General features: G+C 43.6%; 1 protein-coding gene across 2 annotated transcripts in view; it reads left to right on the top strand.

Moving 5' to 3' along the window:
* Positions 1–2,841: 2,841 nt before the first annotated feature.
* ISM1 (isthmin 1) overlaps positions 2,842–19,167 on the top strand; it is a 55,648-nt gene continuing 39,322 nt past the window's right edge. For both annotated transcript variants that reach the window (XM_030557992.1, XM_030557991.1), the window contains exon 1: positions 2,842–2,964. In XM_030557992.1, coding sequence (XP_030413852.1) covers positions 2,842–2,964 — 123 coding nt within the window. The remainder of the gene's footprint in view (positions 2,965–19,167) is intronic.

Below are 19,167 nucleotides of genomic sequence, written 5' to 3'. Positions count from 1 at the left end.
CTAAATCATTCTTTAATCTGTTCATTTACACAGATCTACAAAAACCACCAGATGTCCCGGCAGTTCATCTCATGCCAGTTTTTCATAGGTACGTGTCCTTTGGGCTCGCTGAGAAGGACTTGGTGTATGACTGATGGGGAGAGCAGATTCAGAGTGGTGTAAAGCAGCCTAATGGTCTAAAAAAAACAGTCCATTCACTTCAGTGGAGTCACACTCAGTTTACAAGAGGTGATCAGTTTCCTACCATGAATCTGCAGATTACTGACAAGGGGCCCGACACTGCTTGCTTTTCTCACTTGAACCAGTCTGCTGAGGTTAATGGGACAAATCACATAAGGTAAAAAGGATTTGGCCTTTAGCCCATAAAGACCCTTCTGATAAAATCATTCAGACTGTAAACCAGTTTTGGTGCAGGGAACTTTTCCTTGCCTTTCATACCAATAATGCAGTGTAAAGAAATTCAGTCTCTTGGCCATTGTAAGATTTATTTATTTTTATTTGGTCACCAATGCTTAGAAATACTGATCACTGATATGGCCCACACCTGAACAATATTCTTACATAGGCTTTTTGAACTGCAGAGGAACAATGTCAGAGTCCAACACTTCCATTTTGTTTGGTAACTTTATAACTTCAAAACAAACAACTCACATATTGGACCAGATCTTCACCTTCTGAAATCAGCCTGCATTGATTTACGCCAGCTGAGGACACAGCCCTTATTTTTTTGAAAAAATGAAAACTAATTTTAACCCTAGGGACACATTTCCCATTTTTCCAGGCTAATTATAAATTCTTGAGAGCAAAGCAGAGAGTGAGGAATATAAAGGGTTTGCACTCTCTGTTGCCCTATACTTTACATAGTTATTTGCACCAGTTCAAAGTGCATATACAATGCCTCCATTCTGTTTTGGTGGGGTTTTATGCCCACTTTGCTCTGGTATAAATGCCTATGCAAGGTGCAGGGAAGAGAGAGAATTGTGCCCACTGCTTCCTTTCCTAGAGCAGAGAAGTAAGAGCACTGGCTGCAGATGAGGTGAGGCGAGGCAAGGCAAGGCTGCACAGGGAATCAATGAGGAGCAGCCAGCAGAGCCACAGGCAGTGGAGAAAAGAGATCAGGCTGCAACAGGAGGCTCAAAGAAGGGGAAGATGGGAGGGGGAAAGGGGACAGCGGAGAGAGCGAGCGAGCGAGAGCGCAGTATAAAAGCATCACTCACAGAGCTCACTCCTCTCCAAAGAGAAAGAGGGGGAGAGAAAGCTGGACTGGAAGAAGAGGAGGGCCAGCCGCTTGCAATCACACACACACACTCGGTGGCAGGAGGGAGTGAGAGGAGCTGGCCTAGGGTCATTGCAGGAGAGAGACAGAGAGATGGAGCCAGGTATCCAGAGCGCAAGCAGAGCAGATCGCTAAAGCTCTGCAGTCCAGTCCCCCTGCTGCTGCTGCCGCCGCACTGGGAGTTTAGCTCCTAGGAGGAGGAGGGGACAGGCACCAGTCTACCCCGGATTAGCCCAGCAGGGGAGAAATCAGCAGCGCCCGCCTGCCCGCCGCTCGGCAGCGGGATGAAAGGGCAGCAGCAGCCCGCAGCAGCATGAGGGCAAAGGGAAGTTGCCGCCGCCCTGCCGAGATGAGTGTCCCCGAGGCTGCAGCCCGCAGCACCGGCAGGAGGAGGAGGAGGAGGAGCGGGGCTCCAGCACCTCAAGCTCAGAGCTAAACTCAGCCCCCGGGGCCAGCGCTGGGCGCAGAAGGGAGTCACCCCTCTCCGGGGCAGGAAGGGAGCCATCCGCCCTGGGATCCGGCTGTCAGAGGGCTCGGGGCATAAAGCCGTGCCTAACGGCAGCCTTATAGGGGGTCGGTAGGGCACTGCTTGGGAAGGGGGCGCAGCCCGTGCAGTGTCAGGGGAAGAGCGAGAGATCGCGCAGCGGGTTCGGCAGCGCCCAGCCCGTGCACTGTAAGGGGAACTGGGGCGCAGCAGTGCAGTGAAAGGGGGACTGGAGGACTAGGGCAGCCCGTGCAGGGGGGGTGGTGCGCTCAGCCTGTGAGTGTTAAGGGAACTGGTGAGGGGGGGGCGCCCAGCCCGTGCAATGTAAAGGGAACTGGGGGCGCAGCAGTGCAGTGTGAGGGGGGCTAGCGCAGCCCGTGCAGTGTCCGAGGGGGGGTAGGGGCCCCCAGCCCGTGCAGTGTCGGGGGGGGTAGGGGCCCCCAACCCGTGCAGTGTCGGGGGGGGTACGAGAGGGCTAGGGCAGCCCGTGCACTGTGAGAGGGGGAGCCCAGCCCGTGCAGTGAAGTGAGGCTGGGGGGCTAGGGCAGCTCGTGCAGCGTGCGGGGGGGCTAGGGAGAACCAAGTCCCGCACCGTGGTGGGGGAGGACAGCGCAGCTGGCGGAAGCCAGCGGCCTCCCCTCCGCTGAGCCTGCAGCAACAGCCCGCGGTGTCCCGGCACCGGCCCCGCCATGTGAGGGAGCCCAGCGGCCGCTCCCTGTTCGCCTCCCCCTGGATGCGGAGCGCGGCCCGGGCTCCCGCCGGCTGCAGGCTGCCCCGCGCGCCTGGCTCCCCAGCCCCCCGCCCCGGAGACCCCCTGGCGAGCCCATGCGGACTCCGGAGCGCGGGGCTGCCCGCCGAGCCCCCTGCAGCAGGCCCGCTCCTCGCCGCCGTCTGCTGCTGCCCCGGGGCCTCCCGTCCCGACCTGGCTCCAACGTGGCCTGGCGGCGCCTCCACCGCCCCTGCCCGGCCCGACGGCGGGGCGGCTGCTCCTGCCGGGTCTGCTCCGGCGGCGGCGGCTCCTCCTCCTCCCCGGCTGCTGCCGCCGCTCCTGCGGGGCCCTAAAGCCGCCCGCTTCAAGAGGATGGTGCGGCTGGCGGCGGAGCTGCTGCTGTTACTGGGGCTCCTGCTGCTCACCTTGCACATCACCGTGCTGCGGGCCAAGCCCGATCCCCCGCCGGCCAACAGCACCCAGGGCCAGCCGCAGGTGAGTCCCGCCCGCGGGGAGGGGAGAGAGGCAGAGGCGTTTCCAGCCGTGTTTGCAGCGCTGCCATGTGGCTCCGGCCCGGGGAAAGGGGGTGGAAGGGGGGAGCCTGCTTGATGCGTTTGGGGGCGGGGCGCCGCCCCTTAGCAAAGCTAAAGGCGTGGGTGGGCCGCCCCATTGTCTGCCGCCCTCCTGAAGCCGGATTGGAGGCAGCCCTCGGAAAGTGCCCCCATGGGTGGCACGAACGTGGGGCTGCACGATGTCCATGTGACAGGTGCCGGGGCTGGGACCTGGCATGACACACGCGTGCTGCTGCTGTTCACGTGCAGTAATGCCCCTAGGAATGGGGCGGGGAGAGAGGGGAGCTTGAATCGCCTCCTTCTTGGTTACCCCCACGCCCTATAAATGCTGCTGCCCTCGGGGGCTTGTCACGTCTCCAGCATTACAACGTAGACGGATTGTTTGAATTCGTGCCAAGTGGCAACCAGAGCCTCGTGTTTGCGCTGAGAAGGTGCGAATTCAGGGGGCTTGCACCAGACTAAATGAGATGTAGGGGTGTTGTGAAGCCACCGGGGCCAACTTGGGCTGAAATCTCTGCAACTCCATGCCCCCCCCTTCCCCACCCCATCTTTTCTCCTCCTCCTTCCCAGCCCTCTCCCTCCTGCTTGTCACAGCCATTCTATCCCGACTTGGCGACTTGTCTAGCCATTCCCACACCCACTTTTATCAAACTAGTGTTTTAAACTGCTAGTTGCATTCATATTGCTGTGGGGTGGGGAGAAGTAGATAGAAGTAGCTCCCAGTTTTTCTCATATGATTTGGTAAAGTTGCAAGTATTTCAGAAACTTCTGGAGAGACTTGCTGTATTTTTGCTGACTTATTACTGTCATTTTCATGTAAATGATGAAAGCAGACCTCTCCATGTGCCAAGGCTCAAAGGTGGGATGTGAGGTGTGGAAAAGACCCCAGTGAAAAACACCAAAAATAATTCAATTTCACCCTTCAGTGTAAATAACACTCTCTCAAACCCAAGCTTCATGATTCTTTGCTGCTGACAGAAATAATTTTCATTTCAACAATCAAAGGACAAAATGTGTGTAACACTAGTAATTTGGGACCAAAATGAGTGATGCCCCTGGAAATGATCTCAGTGAATTTTAGAGCACTGTTTCTTGGGCTTTCCTGTTCTTCTTTTGCCAGCTACTTACAATGACTTGAGACCAATAGTGGAAGATGTAAGATCAAATTGAATACATCTTAAATCTCTAATAAAGTGGGTTTTTATACTGATTGATTAATTTTTTTTGTCTAAATGCAGATATAGAAAAAATAAAATATCTTATACATTGTGCAAAGAACTGAGAGAAATGTATAATTAATAATAGTAAATTTAAGTATAATTATATTAAAATCACTTCTTTCTTCTTCCTAGTTAATAGAGGACAAGGCTTCCTATTCAGCACTCCTTATTCCCCTTGGGTACTTATTCTGCAATGCTCAATGTGAAATCACTAGCTTCAGTGGGTCTCTGCAAACGTAGCAGTCCACCTATGCATTCTACATTGCAGGATCAGGCTGTTGCTCAGACCATTTCCTGTTGAACTAAATGGAAGTCAGAATTGAGCAAAGTGCCTTAATAAGGCCCATGGTTGAATTCTGTCTTATACACTGAAATTTTATCAGTAGACTGACATTCCAGGTTTTTAATATCTTTAAGATTTTCTAGTAATAATATTTTGTAAATGATGTTTGCTTTCCACATGAGTTCATGAAGTGCCTTAAAATTATATTTTGTGGAAAAGTAAATTTGGAGAGGTTTTTTTATGAGGTGTTTTCTATCATTAGAATTACCCTGTATTTGCCTTTCCTGACAGGCTAATGAGGAAAACATCTGGGCAAATGGAAACATTAGGTGATACCATTTCTCAAAGGAGTTCTTTTAAAGTACTACATAGGGATAAGGGTGAAAGAAAGGAAAAGTCATCCTCTTCAGAAAATTTTAGTAAACTAGTATCTATTTTGTTGACCAGCTGCTGTTAAAATCTGTTGACTTCCAAGAAGTCCCTATATCCTGTTTTATAAAATTATCTGTTTATAAAAGAAGTCTTTGCCTTTAAGCACATGATGGGTTTAGCAGTTCAGTATTTTTCATAATGTTTTCCCATTTGTAGCATAAAATGTTTTATGTACTTCCCAACTGAATTGATTTTGCAGTTATGTATTTGGGAGAGCATCTCTGTAACAGACATTAAGGGCAGAGAGTATATCAAACCATGGTGAATATTTGAACAGATGGAAATTTATCAGTCTGTTGCTTTCATAACTTGCAGGGATTCATCCTCTAGCCAAAAAATATTGTAATCTGCTCTAAAAAAATTGCATTTCAGAATGTTACTGGGCAGATGTTTTCATACAGGGTATTTTTATTTTTTAAAAGTTTGCTCTGGTAACAATTTTGTGCTGTTAAAGCACAAGATGTATGCTGCTCCCTTCCTGAATTCCTATGTGAAAAGTGAATGTAGAAAGTAAAGACAACCATAACAGATAGATCAGTTGTTACAAATAAAAGGTAGTAAATCAGGTTGCTGTTAGTTTATAAATTTTTTTTCAACTGGTTGATAAAATCCATACATATGTAACAGCGATCAGCTTGATTATATGCATAGTTGTTTAGCTTGCTCAATATATACAGTTATCCAGGTTGTTCTTCTGTGATCCTGTATAGTCAGGGGTTATGGAAAGGTGTCCTGAAATCATTCAGTGCTTACTCTTTTTCTTCTCTTATTGATTTTTCGTATTCTGTCTTTGCTGCTCTGCTAGTGCTGTGAAGAGAAAATAAAAGCTACTTATGTAGTGGAATATATGATTAGATAAATTCTTCTTTTGATAAAATCTGTTGTATGCACAAACAACTTGTCATACCAAGAGGGAACTTTCTGTGCCACAACCATTTTGAAATGTAACTGAGTAGGAAAATTTGCATCAAAACCTGCAGGTATACCAAAATTTTTAACACTTTAAACTCTGACCTGAATCGTTGGTATCACTAAGAGGGCAAATTAAAATGATATTTTCTACTTTATGACTAATATCTAATATAGACTATGACACTTTGGAATGTCAGTAGAATGATTTGAGTGAGTCAGGTGAGCATAAATTTGGCCCTATATGTGTGAATGGGAATTCAGGACGAAAGGGAAATGATTCAGTACATTCTTAAGTGCCTTTCCTACATAAGGATGCCTTCTGGATCAGGCCTTATGGACTTCAAGTGTGGCTACAGATTTACAGACTATAAATAAAGGTATTTTATATTTATATGTAAAGGCCTTTAATTCAGTCTCTTTGGGAGAATCTATTCCTTCCCTTGCTCTTTCAAATAACAGAAGAGATTCCAGCATTTTAGAAGTGAGGTTTTATGTCTGACTATTTTTTGCCCTCCAATTAACTCTCATCATCAATTAGATTGGTAGATGAAAGAATTTCAGATAAAACTCTCACCCTTAAACAATTTGCTTCTCCCTCCATTCTTCGTTTTACTCTTGCTGTTCTCCCTACATGTGTATCCATTTCCCAGCCATCTGGTAGGTGGTGTGCCTCCACTGCTGACCACAATGTTCTGGTAGCAGCAGCATTGGAGAGAAAACAGATTCAACCCTAGTCATATTACTTTGCTGCTCCTGCCAGGGATGTGCTGTCTGTAGGAGCACAGGTGTTACTACTGCTGCAAAGGGAGACAATGGGCTTGACTCCCCATTGTACTACTGTTGGTTTATATTAACTGGAGAAACACACCCAAGCCTTCTTGTGTTCAGGGATGCACTCTTTATGGATTTATATTGTGCTTTCACTAACACTTAAGTGCAAATAGCTGATGAGTAGCTCTTGGAATTTTTCAAGCAAAGATAGTTTCATAATACCAGAGACAGATGGGTTATAAGTATTTTATTCTATTCTCCAGCACACATTTTGTTGCTGCTAAACTTGGGACCTGATCCAGCAAAACCTTACTTCAGAGGATAGTTCTTATTTATGCAAGTATCCCCGTTGAAGTAATCTGAGCACTGTTTTACAGGACTGGCTCCCTATTTGCTCATGAACATTCTACAGCAAACTTAATGGAATAAGGTTTCCTTTCTTGTTTCCTGTGGCAGTCCTTTAACATACAATTTATCTTACAACACATTATTAGAATTGCTGTAATTATTAACAGGTGTGTCCATAACTATATCTGAAAGACTGAGCTTGATAAGTTTATGGAGCGGGTGGTATGATGAGACTGCCTACAATGGCATATAGCCAATTTGTGACTGCTAGTAGCACATAGCTCCAGTGGCCAGTAATGGAACACTAGATAGGGAGGGCACTGAGTTACTGCAGAGAATTCTTTCCCAGATATCTGCCAGGTGGGTCTTACCCATATGTTCAGGGTCTAACTGATTGCCATATTTGGGGTTGGGAACAAATTTTTCCCTGGGTCAGATTGGCAGAGACCCTAGGGGAGTTTTCACCTTCCTTTGCAGCCTGGGGCACGGGTCACTTGCAGGTTTAAACTAGTGTAAATGGTGAATTCTCTGTAACTTAAAGTCTTTAAACCATGATCTGAGGACTTCTGAAATTCACCCTTAATCTCTGGCTGAGTTACTGGAGTGGGTGGGTGAGGTTCTGTGGCCTGCGATGTGCAGGACGTCAAACTAGATCATCATGATGGTCCCTTCTGGTCTATGTGACCGTGGTGCCTGTAGGGGCCATGCTCAATCAGAGCAATTATGGGGTAGACGATTCCCAAAACTAGTGTCTTATTCTAATAATTAGATTCACCAAGACAGCCACAAAACAGCTTCTACAACACCTTACTGGTTATCAAGATACTAAAGCACAGATCTCCTGGGCTTCCTCCCACATAGCCAAGTCAAATATGATGAGAATTACTTTTAGTCTTGTTCACCATACATAAAGTTCTGCCAGTCTCAAGAGACCAGACACATCACCCACCAGATCCATGAGTTTTTCCGATTTTACCCAAATACATGCTTATAGCCAATTCTTATAAACTAAACTAAGATTTACCTAAAAAGAGAAGAGAGTGTATTGTAGTTAAAAGATTGTTATACATACAGCTATGGAGAAAGTTCCTAGGTCAGTTTCATAACCGAGATGGTAAGATTGCTAATTTGTAGAAAGTATTACCAGAATCAGTTCCATAGGTTATAGTCCAGTGGTTCTCAAACTTTTGTACTGGTGAGCCCTTTCACATAGTGCGACCCCTCCCCCTTATAAATTAAAAACACCTTTTTATATATTTAACACCATTATAAATGCTGGAGGCAAAGTGGGGTTGGCAATGGAGGTTGACAGCTCGTGACCCCTCGTAATAACCTAACAAACCCTTGAGGGGTCCCGACCCCCAGTTTGAGAACTCCTGGCATAAGGGGTCAGCAGGGGAGGAGAAAGAGTTCTTAAAATGTTGATGTGTTCTCTGCTCTCTGTGGTAGGAAGTGTTTCAGTGCTTTATAATGTGTACGTAAGCGTGCAGCTTTGTTGTTTTACTATTCTTTAGGAATATTTAATCAAAATGCAACAAGATATCCATTCGGATACACAGTAACATACCACAAAATTCTTCAGTTGCTCTATCAATCTAAACAGGATTGCTGTATATTTTGGAGACTTTTAGTCTGAGGATTTGGACCATAATTGAGGGTTTCTCAAACAGGGGTCGCCGCTTGTGTAGGGAAAGCTCTTGGGGGGGCTGGGCTGGTTTGTTCACCTGCCCCGTCCGCAGGTCCAGCCAATCGCAGCTCCCACTGGCCGTGGATCACTGCTCTAGGCCAAGCTTCCCGCAGCCCCCATTGGCCTGGAGCCAGTGGGAGCTGCAATCCGCCGACCCTGTGGACGGGGCAGGTAAACACACCAGCCTGGCCCACCAGGGGCTTTTTCCCTACACAAGCAGCGACCCCTGTTTGAGAAACCCTGCCCTAATTCCTATTAATTTTAAAGAGGATTGGGCATCGAAATCACATAGGCATCCTTGAAAATCTTTGTGTTAGATTTTTCCATTGATAGCTTTCAGACAGCCATTGGCCTGTTAAATAAAATGAGTGATAAGCAAGCACTCATCATAAGTGATTTTAAGGCACTAAATCGTGATCTGCTTGATCAACCGTAGTATCTGAGTGCCTTCCAATAGTGCCTGAAGCAACATGACTGACTTCTGTCGTGTGTGGTTCATTTCTCTCATCCTCTCCTCAGAGACTTGCAAGCAGAGTGTGAGGGTATGTCTACATCTACAATTTTGCAGCGCTGGTTGTTACAGCTGTATTAGTACAGCTGTATAGGGCCAGCGCTGCAGAGTGGCCACACTTACAGCAACCAGCGCTGCAAGTGGTGTTAGATGTGGCCACACTGCAGCGCTGTTGCACACCGCGGGGAAGGAGACCTGCTTGGAGGGGGGGGTTGGGGAACGCCAGAGCACACCGCGGGGAAGGAGACCTGCTTGGAGGGCAGTGGAGTTTGCTTAATTACCAGAGAGGCTTCCTCAGGTATGCTGGGATACCTGCTTATTCCACGGAGGTCAACAAAAACGCTGGTGAGTGTCTACACCTGATGACCAGCGCTAGTGATCCAGCGCTGGATCCTCTACACCCGAGGCAGGACCGGGTGTACGGCCAGCGCTGCAAACAGGGAGTTGCAGCGCTGGTAATGCCCTGCAGGTGTGTACACACCCTAAGTTGCAGCGCTGTAACCCCCTCACCAGCGCTGCAACTGTGTAGTGTAGACAAGGCCTAAGTTTTTGTTTTGGTCAGGATGTTTAGTTTCTGTTTAAGGGTACATGCTGCTCTGTCTGTGTTCGAGAAGGCAGGTTGAAAGAATGTACCCTACACTTGGAGGAGGTGGTGAGGTTTGTGAGGGTCCTTACTTTCTGTGGGAGTTTGATGCACAGATTCTGACTGGCCCTCGGATTGTGTTTCCTGCCATCTGATAGTGTTCCATTGTGCTGGAAAAGTGGAGTTGTTGACCCTGGTCTTCATCCTGGAGCTTTAGGTGATCTGTTAGATATGCCACCTTCAAGGTAAATACCAAGACCTTGAACTTGATTGGATACTCTTGGGGAAGCTAGTGTAGAGAGCGGGGACAGGTTTGACATGCTTGCCATAGCTTGTGTTGTTGAGGAGATGTGCTACAGTGCTCTGTATTAGCTGGAGTTTCCTAAGGGCTGATGTGATATACCCAGGCATGAAGACAATATTTTATTCCAGGTAAGGAAGGTGAATATAACCAAGGCTAGGGTCAGTGTCTGCCAGAATAGGACAATCTCCTAGTCAACCCGTGGTGACAGGAAGTGTTGATTGTGAATGCTGCTTTGTAGAGAGTTTAGCATCAGCTAGGAATTGTGAGCACTCTTGAACTACAGGCAGAATTGGCTAACTCTGGATGCGTATCATCAGCCAAAGGAGGCTGCACCATGCACATTTATTCCAAGTGTTTTCCTCTGCCCACCAACATAACCTTTGTCTTGTTCACATTCCGCTTCAGTCAGTTGTTGTTCATAAACTGATCTCATCCAACCACTTGGCCATCTTGGTAGTAGTTGCATGGTCATATATGTGGTGAAAGATTAAGTAGAGCTGCATTGTCTGCATAGTGCTGGTATTTCAGTCAATATCATCTTGCCAGCTGATTTACTGGCTGCAAGTAGATGTTGAAATATAACCAGAGAAAGAACTGATCTTTTTTGGAACTCCACAAACAAGGGCTAAATCTTGCCATCTGTACTCATGTTAGTGATCACTTATTCTCAGGAGCGAATGGGACTACTGGAAAGTACCTACCAGCACCAGTAAGGGTTCCAGAGCATAGCCCAAAGAATTTTGTGAGCCCATCTGAACTCTGAAAGATTGTTGTACAAGTACATCAACTATCTTTAAACTTTATTTTTAAAGTATTTAATGCCAGAACCTTGGACTTCCATGTAGGATCAGACCATTTCTTTTTCTTGTTTATTACATTTAACACACTATGTAAGAATATTGAATAATGATCACATAGGGCCTATCATTAACTAGAACTGTGGAGTGGTTTTTATACAAAGAAAAAGCATTTTACAGTAGTCCCTTGGAAAGTTTAGCTTCACTTGATGAAGCATACCTCAGTCATGCAAAGAGAAATAATGACTTGTCAATTCTTTCTTTAAGCAAAATAATCTAGCTTTTTTATCTTATAAAAATGGTAAGCAAGTGTAATATTCCTAGTGGTTTTCCAAAATAGTCTTGCCAGTGCAATTCATTTCTAAGTTTAAGAAATCGTGTAGTTCTGTTCTTGGGACAACTTTGAAGAGAGAGATGGCTTCCAATGGAGCAAATAAGGGCTTGTCTTTTTACAGAATCTTCACCAGTTTAACTTAAATCAGTTTTTAAAAATGAATTTCGTTAAACCAGTGCAAAACCTTGTGTAAATGCTCTATATAGGTTTAAACCTGGCGTATGTGGAGTTAAACTGCATCTGCCAGCTGACTCCATAGAAAACAGATTTAAACACCAAAAGTGAAATCCTGGCTCTACTGAATTAAATGAAAAGTTTTTTGTCATTGATTTCAATGGGACAGGAGTTCATCCGAAGTTGCTCTGCTTTAACAAACTCATTTTAAAAACCACATCTTTAGTTAAACTAGTGCAACTTTGTGTGTAGACAAAATCAGCTGGGAGTGTGAGTATGCCATTGCATCAAATACCAACTTACTTCAAGCTAACCCAGCGACTGCCCATGAAGTGTCTCATTTGTATACTGATTTTTTTTAAATGAAAAACATAGGCTTTGAAGAAGCCATCACATTCACTTTCATTGAAGCTGTGACATCAGCAAGAATTTAAACAAGAGGTTCTAGAGCTAGAAAGCTAATATTAAAATATTTTGCTCTTCGAAAGGCATTTCCCATTTGAAGATCTGACCTTTTAAAAAAAAAATATTAACTAAGCCTCACCTGATCCACATACCTTTATCTCCTAGAGATAGATTAGTTTACCAGTGGAAAGTATCTGTAGTGGGATACGGCAACTGTTTGTAGGACCATGCAACACCCCAACAGTTTAAAATGGGAAGTTATCAAAGAATACTATATCTAATTAAAGCTACAGAGGACAATGTGAGTTAGGTGGAATGTGATTTCTTGAGCTGGAATGTGTCCAGGACACTAAGATAAACCCCCCACTCTTGTCAACCCTCCCTCCAGCTCTGCTCTTAGCTGTATCCGGACATTTACCATGGGATACTCCATTACCATTGCTGGTCAGGCCTTTGGCTTTCCCTGTTATTAGAAGATCACACCTTCAGTTGTAGGGACTTCAGTTCCACTCTGAAGCACTGGTTCAGTAATTAAGAAATGCAAAAGATAATCCAAAACAGGAAGTGGTAATACTTTTTTTTTAAAGAAACAGACTTGAATCTTCTGAAACTAGATTAAGAAAGACTTTTAAAGTGTTGTAGCATCAGGATTATCTAATGAAGGAGAAGAGTCAACTTAGTTTACAGTCCTGTAGTCCAGGCAGAGCCCTGATATGGCAGGCAGTGCCTGTTTCCATAGGACCAGCCCTAAAGCCCAATGAAGTCATTGGAAGCTTACCTTCTAGGACCTGCTACAGCACAGCAGCATTCAAAAACAACAACAACAACAAAACAAAAGCTGGTGTTGGTCCTGCTTTGAGCAGGGGATTGGACTAGATGACCTCCTGAGGTCTCTTCCAACCCTAATATTCTATTATTCTAAGCCACAAAACAAAAACATGCTTTCTCTTTCCATTTCCTGGAGGCTACATCTACACTTGGCGCCAGGGATGTTATTCCCAGATGGTGTAGATTTACCGGCATTGGCTCTGCTTGATCTAGTGCGCTAAATGTAGTCGTGTACTCGAGCCAATGTGCTACAAGTTGCTAATGCCACGGTAGCACAGTCAGTGAAAAGCAGTGGCACGGGCTAGCCACCCCAAGTACATATCCACTCGGGGCAACTAACCCATGCTGCCACTCCCACTGCCCATGCTACCGCAGTTATACTACTATTTTTAGCATGCTAGCTTGAATGGAGCCAGTGCAAGTATATCCATGCAAAGTAGGAATTACACCACTTAGCTCCATCTCTCTCAAATATACCTTTCTTCATCTGAGCTAGTGGGGGAAGGGAAGCTCACTGCAACGTTTCTAGGCCATGTAAATATTGTTAGGTGACAAGTGGTGTGTGAAATGAGCGGTTGGGCTGAATCCAGTTTCCCAGAGGGTAAATGTTCACAATACAGACCACGCTCTCAGTTGGCACTAATTGCCACTGTCAACAAGGGTGACAATGAGAGGCCAAGGATTGGCTTTTCTGTATCAGTGCACTTTTGTGGTATTTTTTTTGGAGTAGTTCGTATTGCAAGTTTCTGTTCTGTGGATAAACAGTTGTCTTCATTATTCATGGCTGATAGTATAGTACCAGCCATGAGCACTCAATTGGCTGTTGAAAAATTAAAAAAAAACAAAAAAAAAAACAGCTTCATCAGTGCACAAAGATCAATCTTTAAAAAAAAAAAATTATGGTAGGTCCCAATAATTTCAAAGCTAATCTAATATTTTGCTTTTGCTACAGCATAATAGAGCATGTGCATTCTCAACCAAAAAAATGCATTTTTAAACTATTAACTATTAGGTTTTTAAAATGTTTCTTTTGAAAACTTAAGGGAAACAAAGCAAAAAATGTTACCTCATTTACAATTTTGGTTTACCATCTTCATGTTTCTGTTTTCTCTTTCATGTTCAGTTGTCTTCAGTCATTGTGTTTGATTTGATAAAGTAGGGCAACTATTGTACTTTTTTCCTCTGAATGTTGGTTGGTTGTCATTGTTTGTAATGTGGCCCCTGGGGACTCTGGAGACCAATCTTTTGTTTGTTCATTCTTCACCATTAATTTGTATGTTTTTTTTTCATTGCCAGTTTTGATTGGATAGTTTAATCGTATGGGGGATTTTTTTCCAAATTCAAATTTTGGTTTTGAAAATTTTTACTAACAACTCAGTGGCAAATTAAAAAGAAAAATAAGTCTAACTCAAACTGAATGAAATTCCTTTTTTTTTTTTTTGTAATTTTAATTTTATTTTTAAACCAGCCCAGTACCCACCAAGTTAACTGAGGACTTATCACAGGGAATCAGCCCTTCCAATGACATCATGTGTCATGTTACACAGATGAAGGGCAATGTATAAATAGATTAGAAAAATAATGGCTAGCTACACAGTGACATTTTCTAACCTCTTTTTGAGGTGGGTACGCCTAGTTATTTTTCAGTAAGCAACCTCTTTCTTTCATGCAGGATCATAAACTTTGTTCTCAAGCTCCTTTAATTTGGTTTGCAAAAGTTAGCCATCCTACCTAAATAACATTATTTCAAGGTTTTATTAATTGGGCTTTTGCTCAGTCTCATGTTTGCTGTTCCTTCTTATCCTCTTGGACTAATCTATAGCAGTCAGCTATATCTACCATCCTTCTTCACTATTTCTGCTCAGCTTTTGGGTAGTCAGGATTTTACATGTTTGCCTCTTATCTACAAGTACGTGGTTATCTACTCTGAATGTTGAGTAAACTTGATAAGTCTTGCTCATATGACTTAACTGCTATTGCAGTGTACTTGTAGCCTTGTTGGTCCCAGGATATTAGAGACACCAAGTGGGTGAGGTAATACTTTTCATTGGACCATCTTCTGTTGGTGAGAGAGACAAGCTTTCGAGACACACAATGGTTCCTGAAGAAGAGCTCTGTGTGTCTCAAAAGCTTGTCTCTGACCAACAGAAGTTGATCCAATAAAAGAGATTACCCCACCCACCTTGTCTCTTTTAGCTGCTATTGTCATTCAGGATTCAGTCTTGACCTCATCATTGTTCTCTTTCTTCTTGGTGAATGGCAGATAGAGATGAACGACAGATCTGTTTAAGTATCGATACCTGCTATTCATTTTCAAATTATTTGGTGCCCAAAATATCACATGCTGGATGCACCAGGATTCTCTCATGACTGATGTGACCCAAATGGAATTCTTTCTATTGACCATGAACAGCATTATGTCCTTTCCCTGGATTCCACTTCACTGAATGAATGATGCAGCCTGCAGTAGCTGTATCGTTCATGGATCTGTCCATCCTTTTCAGTAGCAATCTTTTTTTTGTTTCTTAATTACACAATTCATGGTCTCACCAATATCATTTACTCATTATTTCTAAAATAGAATTTTTGAACTTTCTTTGCTCTTCTTTACCACCATTTTGGTACATGCACCAATTTTCTGTTGCACAGGTTATTGTCAAACTCATTGCTTCCTTTGAAGAAAAGATTTTAAAATTGCTGTACCTCCTAGTTTTTTCAGTGTTCTCTACTGTCATATTACTTTATGTCCTTATTTACACTGACTGCCCATGAAAGTGAGAATCCAGGTTGAAGTTCTGCTGATGATCTTTATGATTGCAGAGACCTCAACTCTATTTTACATTAGGGAGCTGATTTCAGTGTACTCCCATGGTGGTTTGAACATGCATATCATGACCTGCCACTAGATAATCTACAGCTACCACTTGTGTATTCAAAACTCCAAGCTTTTCAACACCTTGTTCCATTTTGGAATTCTTTTACCACAGAGAAATCTGGTTAACCAGCCCAATTGCTATTTCAAATATAAACGTAACTTTTGAGCATAAACGTAAGTATTTTCAGTATTTAACATTTGAGCTTTTGTTTTAATTTTAAGCACTTGTACTAAATGTATAAATTTATCAATAAATTATAACAACTGGAAATTTGGTGTGAAAAATTCCAGAATGAAAACATTATTCAAAAATCTGAAAACTTCCTGTGTTTTGTGTTCTACCATCATGAAATTTAAGTATGCAAATAACATGAGTATACAATTTTCAGCTATAGATTTAATAATGAATATGACGTCTGACAGGTTAATCTAGAAGCATGATGTTAGTATCTTGGCAGACTGCTGAGCAAATATATCTTGATGTAACAAGAACATCATGAAAATTGTGGTATGAATATATGTTTTATAATTTCTTGTGGGGAAAGGAAAGAGGAAAAATAAACTGACATTAAAACCAAAGACATTCAAAATTCTCTGGATAGTTAAATATGTTGTTTTGTATATTACAATTTCTCATTGTTTTCTTAGTTTGAAAAAAGTGATTAGAATACAACTAATGATAGAAATAATTTTAGCATTTAAATGTTTCCTTTTATGCTTGTAAATTCTTTTGAGTGGTTAAAAGAAAAGATAAGTATGTTGTATGCATAATCTGAGGTATATTGAGAGATTTCAAGGGACTTTTGTATGGCACAAGTCTGTCCAAAATATTATTTTAAAAAAACAATTTGTTTCTTTGTGATCACATACTGAAAATTGAAATAGTGATTGTCAAACATTTGGAAGTTCCAGATTTTAGTGTTACGGGTTGGGTTGCAATCAGCTCCACCACTGTGCTTTACGTTAACAGATTTAATGGTGTCAAATTAAACTGTTCCCTATTGCCTTGACTTTTTGTTGCATCCACCTGTTGTCGCCCTTTAGACAATTTAATAATAAGGGTGTGATCTTTTTTCAAAAGCTCAGCATTGGCTGAAGCATGCTCCCTTTAAAGTCAATGAGTTTCATCCATTGGCTTCTATGGGGGCAGAAATTAGGCTAGTTTTCACAGAATCACAGATCATTAGGGTTGGAAGAGACCTCAGGAGATCATCTAGTCCAACCCCCGCTCAAAGCAGGACCAATCCCCACTTCCCTAAATGGCCCCCTCAAGGATTGAACTCACAACCCTGGGTTTAGCAGGCTAATGCTCAAACCACTGAGGTATCCCTTCCTCATTTTAAGCCCTTTTGAAAATCCTACCCTAAATTCTTCAGAGCTTTTTGTTATCTATATATAGTGCCTAACAATGGGTCCCCAACATAGGCACTGCCACAATACAAATAAGAAAGTGATAATTTAAAGAGAGAAAATACGGAGTGCTTAAGCAAGCTGTAGAAGGAAATGTTAGTGTAGTGACAATTGTTGCCCTTTAATACAAATGTGTCCAAGGGAATATTGTGACAATAAGTCTTGAATGCAGAAAATGCCAGGCCTGAAGTCTAAGTCATTGGGAACATCACAAAGAAACTAGATGACTAACATTTCCATGAATTTTCCACTACTCTTTAGGCAGTTGTGAGAGCAGTGATAACTCATTTACCCATCACTAAGAGCAGAACAGTTCCAGCGTTGTTGTTTTTATAAAACATTTGAAATTGAAAATGCCAAAAATCCAAACAAAGTGAAGGATGAATTATCCCTATGTTAAAACTGATAGGTAGCTACTTCAGTCATTCAGTTAGGCAGCAGCATAATATTTTATCAGAGGAGTGGGGGGCAGGGGTGTAGGACTGCTCCCTGCTTTCTTGCACTTCCTTTTGCCCTTTGTTTTTTTTCTGCATCTTAGAGAACAATCGCAGCTGTTGGTCACATATTTTATGTTCTTCTCTTGTCTTGGAAACAAACAAGATGGCAGCAGGTATGTCGTTGCTCACCTCTATGAGGGTATAGACATGCAGTCATCTAGACCCTTTCCACCTTGAGTAGCTTTTCAAGAAAACCAGAGAAGAAATTCAGAAGGATGATATCCCTCTCACTACTCTATTGCATTTTCTCCATCTAATCACTCTAGGTTGCAGGTCAGGACTGATTTAAACGTATCTGGATTGTATGGTCCGGGGCGGCTCTAGGTATTTTGCCGCCCCAAGCATGGCAGGCAGGCTGCTCTCGGCAGCTTGCCTGCGGGAGGTTCCTGGTCCTGTGAATTAAGCGGCACGCCTGCGGGAGGTCTGCCGAAGCCGGGGACCAGTAGACCCTCCGCAGGCATGCCGCCAAAGGCAACCTGCCTTCCGCCCTCGCGGTGACCAGCAGTGCGCCCCCCACAGCTTTCCACCCCAAGCATGGGCTTGGCATGCTGGTGCCTGGAGCCGCCTCTGTGTATGGTGGTACACGCCAGGCCAGATCCTCCAGTGATGTACATTTGCCTAGCTCCATTATCTTCAGTGGAGCTATGCCAGTTTTACACCAGCTATACCACTGGCTGAGAGTGTTCTTCCTCGACTTTCTCCTGTTAAGAGCTGGCTGTTCTTCACAACTAAGCCTTTCTGCACAGTCACATGTGCATAGCAAAAACATCCCTCCTGCAGAGATCATCAGGGCCTTTGGGAACCTGGATCTTTTCTGATCATGAGTCCACCTTGATCCAGAATGTTTTATTGTTATGGTTTAATACAGCACCTAGGAAAGGCTTTGGACTGTGCGGAAACTAAAGAAAACATTCTGCTTAGAAAATATCCGTTTACCCCCTTTACCTGTGTAGTCTTTGATATCAGTGCTCAGATACTGCAATGCCAGGTGCCAGTAGAAATACTAGATACAACCCCACCCCCCACCCCCCAAGGGTGTTGATTGCTTTCCCTCTCTTAACAGTAGAGTTTCTGACAAGGTAAACCCTGTTCTTAGTAACGTCTGCTCAAGTCCCAAGCCAATGTCCAGTGAAGCCAATAGAAAGGTTCCCATTGTCTTCAGTTAGTGTAGCATGGCCCTTTTAAAGCCCCAGGCACTCTTATGTGCTATGTAAGATAGATGAAGATGGAGTTCCTGCCTCAAAGAGCAGAAATTCTAAGATGAAAAGGAAGAAACAGAGAGGTACAAGAGTGGAAGGAAGAGTGAAGAGGACACTTTGCTAATGCAGTCATATAAGATACTAACATACATACCATTTCAGGATAGTGACTCGGGTTTAGTTCTCCTCTCCCCTTCTCTCTCTTCAACCCCCCTCAAAAAAGTCAGATCATTGACAAATTCGCTTTAACATGTCCAGTAATGGAAAACTCATATTAATATTTGAATATTAATATTAAAACGGGATTCAATACAGTGCATGCATTTCTTGTATGTATAAGCAGAGGAATATCAAGTAGGAACAGGGAGGTTATATTACCTTGGTATTTGGCACTGGTATAACTGCCAGCAGAATATTGTGGCCAATTCTGGCATCCACAATTCAAGGAGAATGTTGAAAAATTAGACAGGGTTCAGAGAAGAGCCACAAGAATGATTGAAGAATTGAAAAACATGACTTATAATGAAAGGCTCAAGGAGCTCAATCTATTTATCTT

Source organism: Gopherus evgoodei, chromosome 3 (genome assembly GCF_007399415.2).
Source record: "Gopherus evgoodei ecotype Sinaloan lineage chromosome 3, rGopEvg1_v1.p, whole genome shotgun sequence".
Classification (NCBI taxonomy): domain Eukaryota; kingdom Metazoa; phylum Chordata; order Testudines; family Testudinidae; genus Gopherus; species Gopherus evgoodei.
The sequence above is the reverse complement of the archived record's forward strand: the minus strand, read 5'-3'. Positions and strand labels throughout refer to the sequence as shown.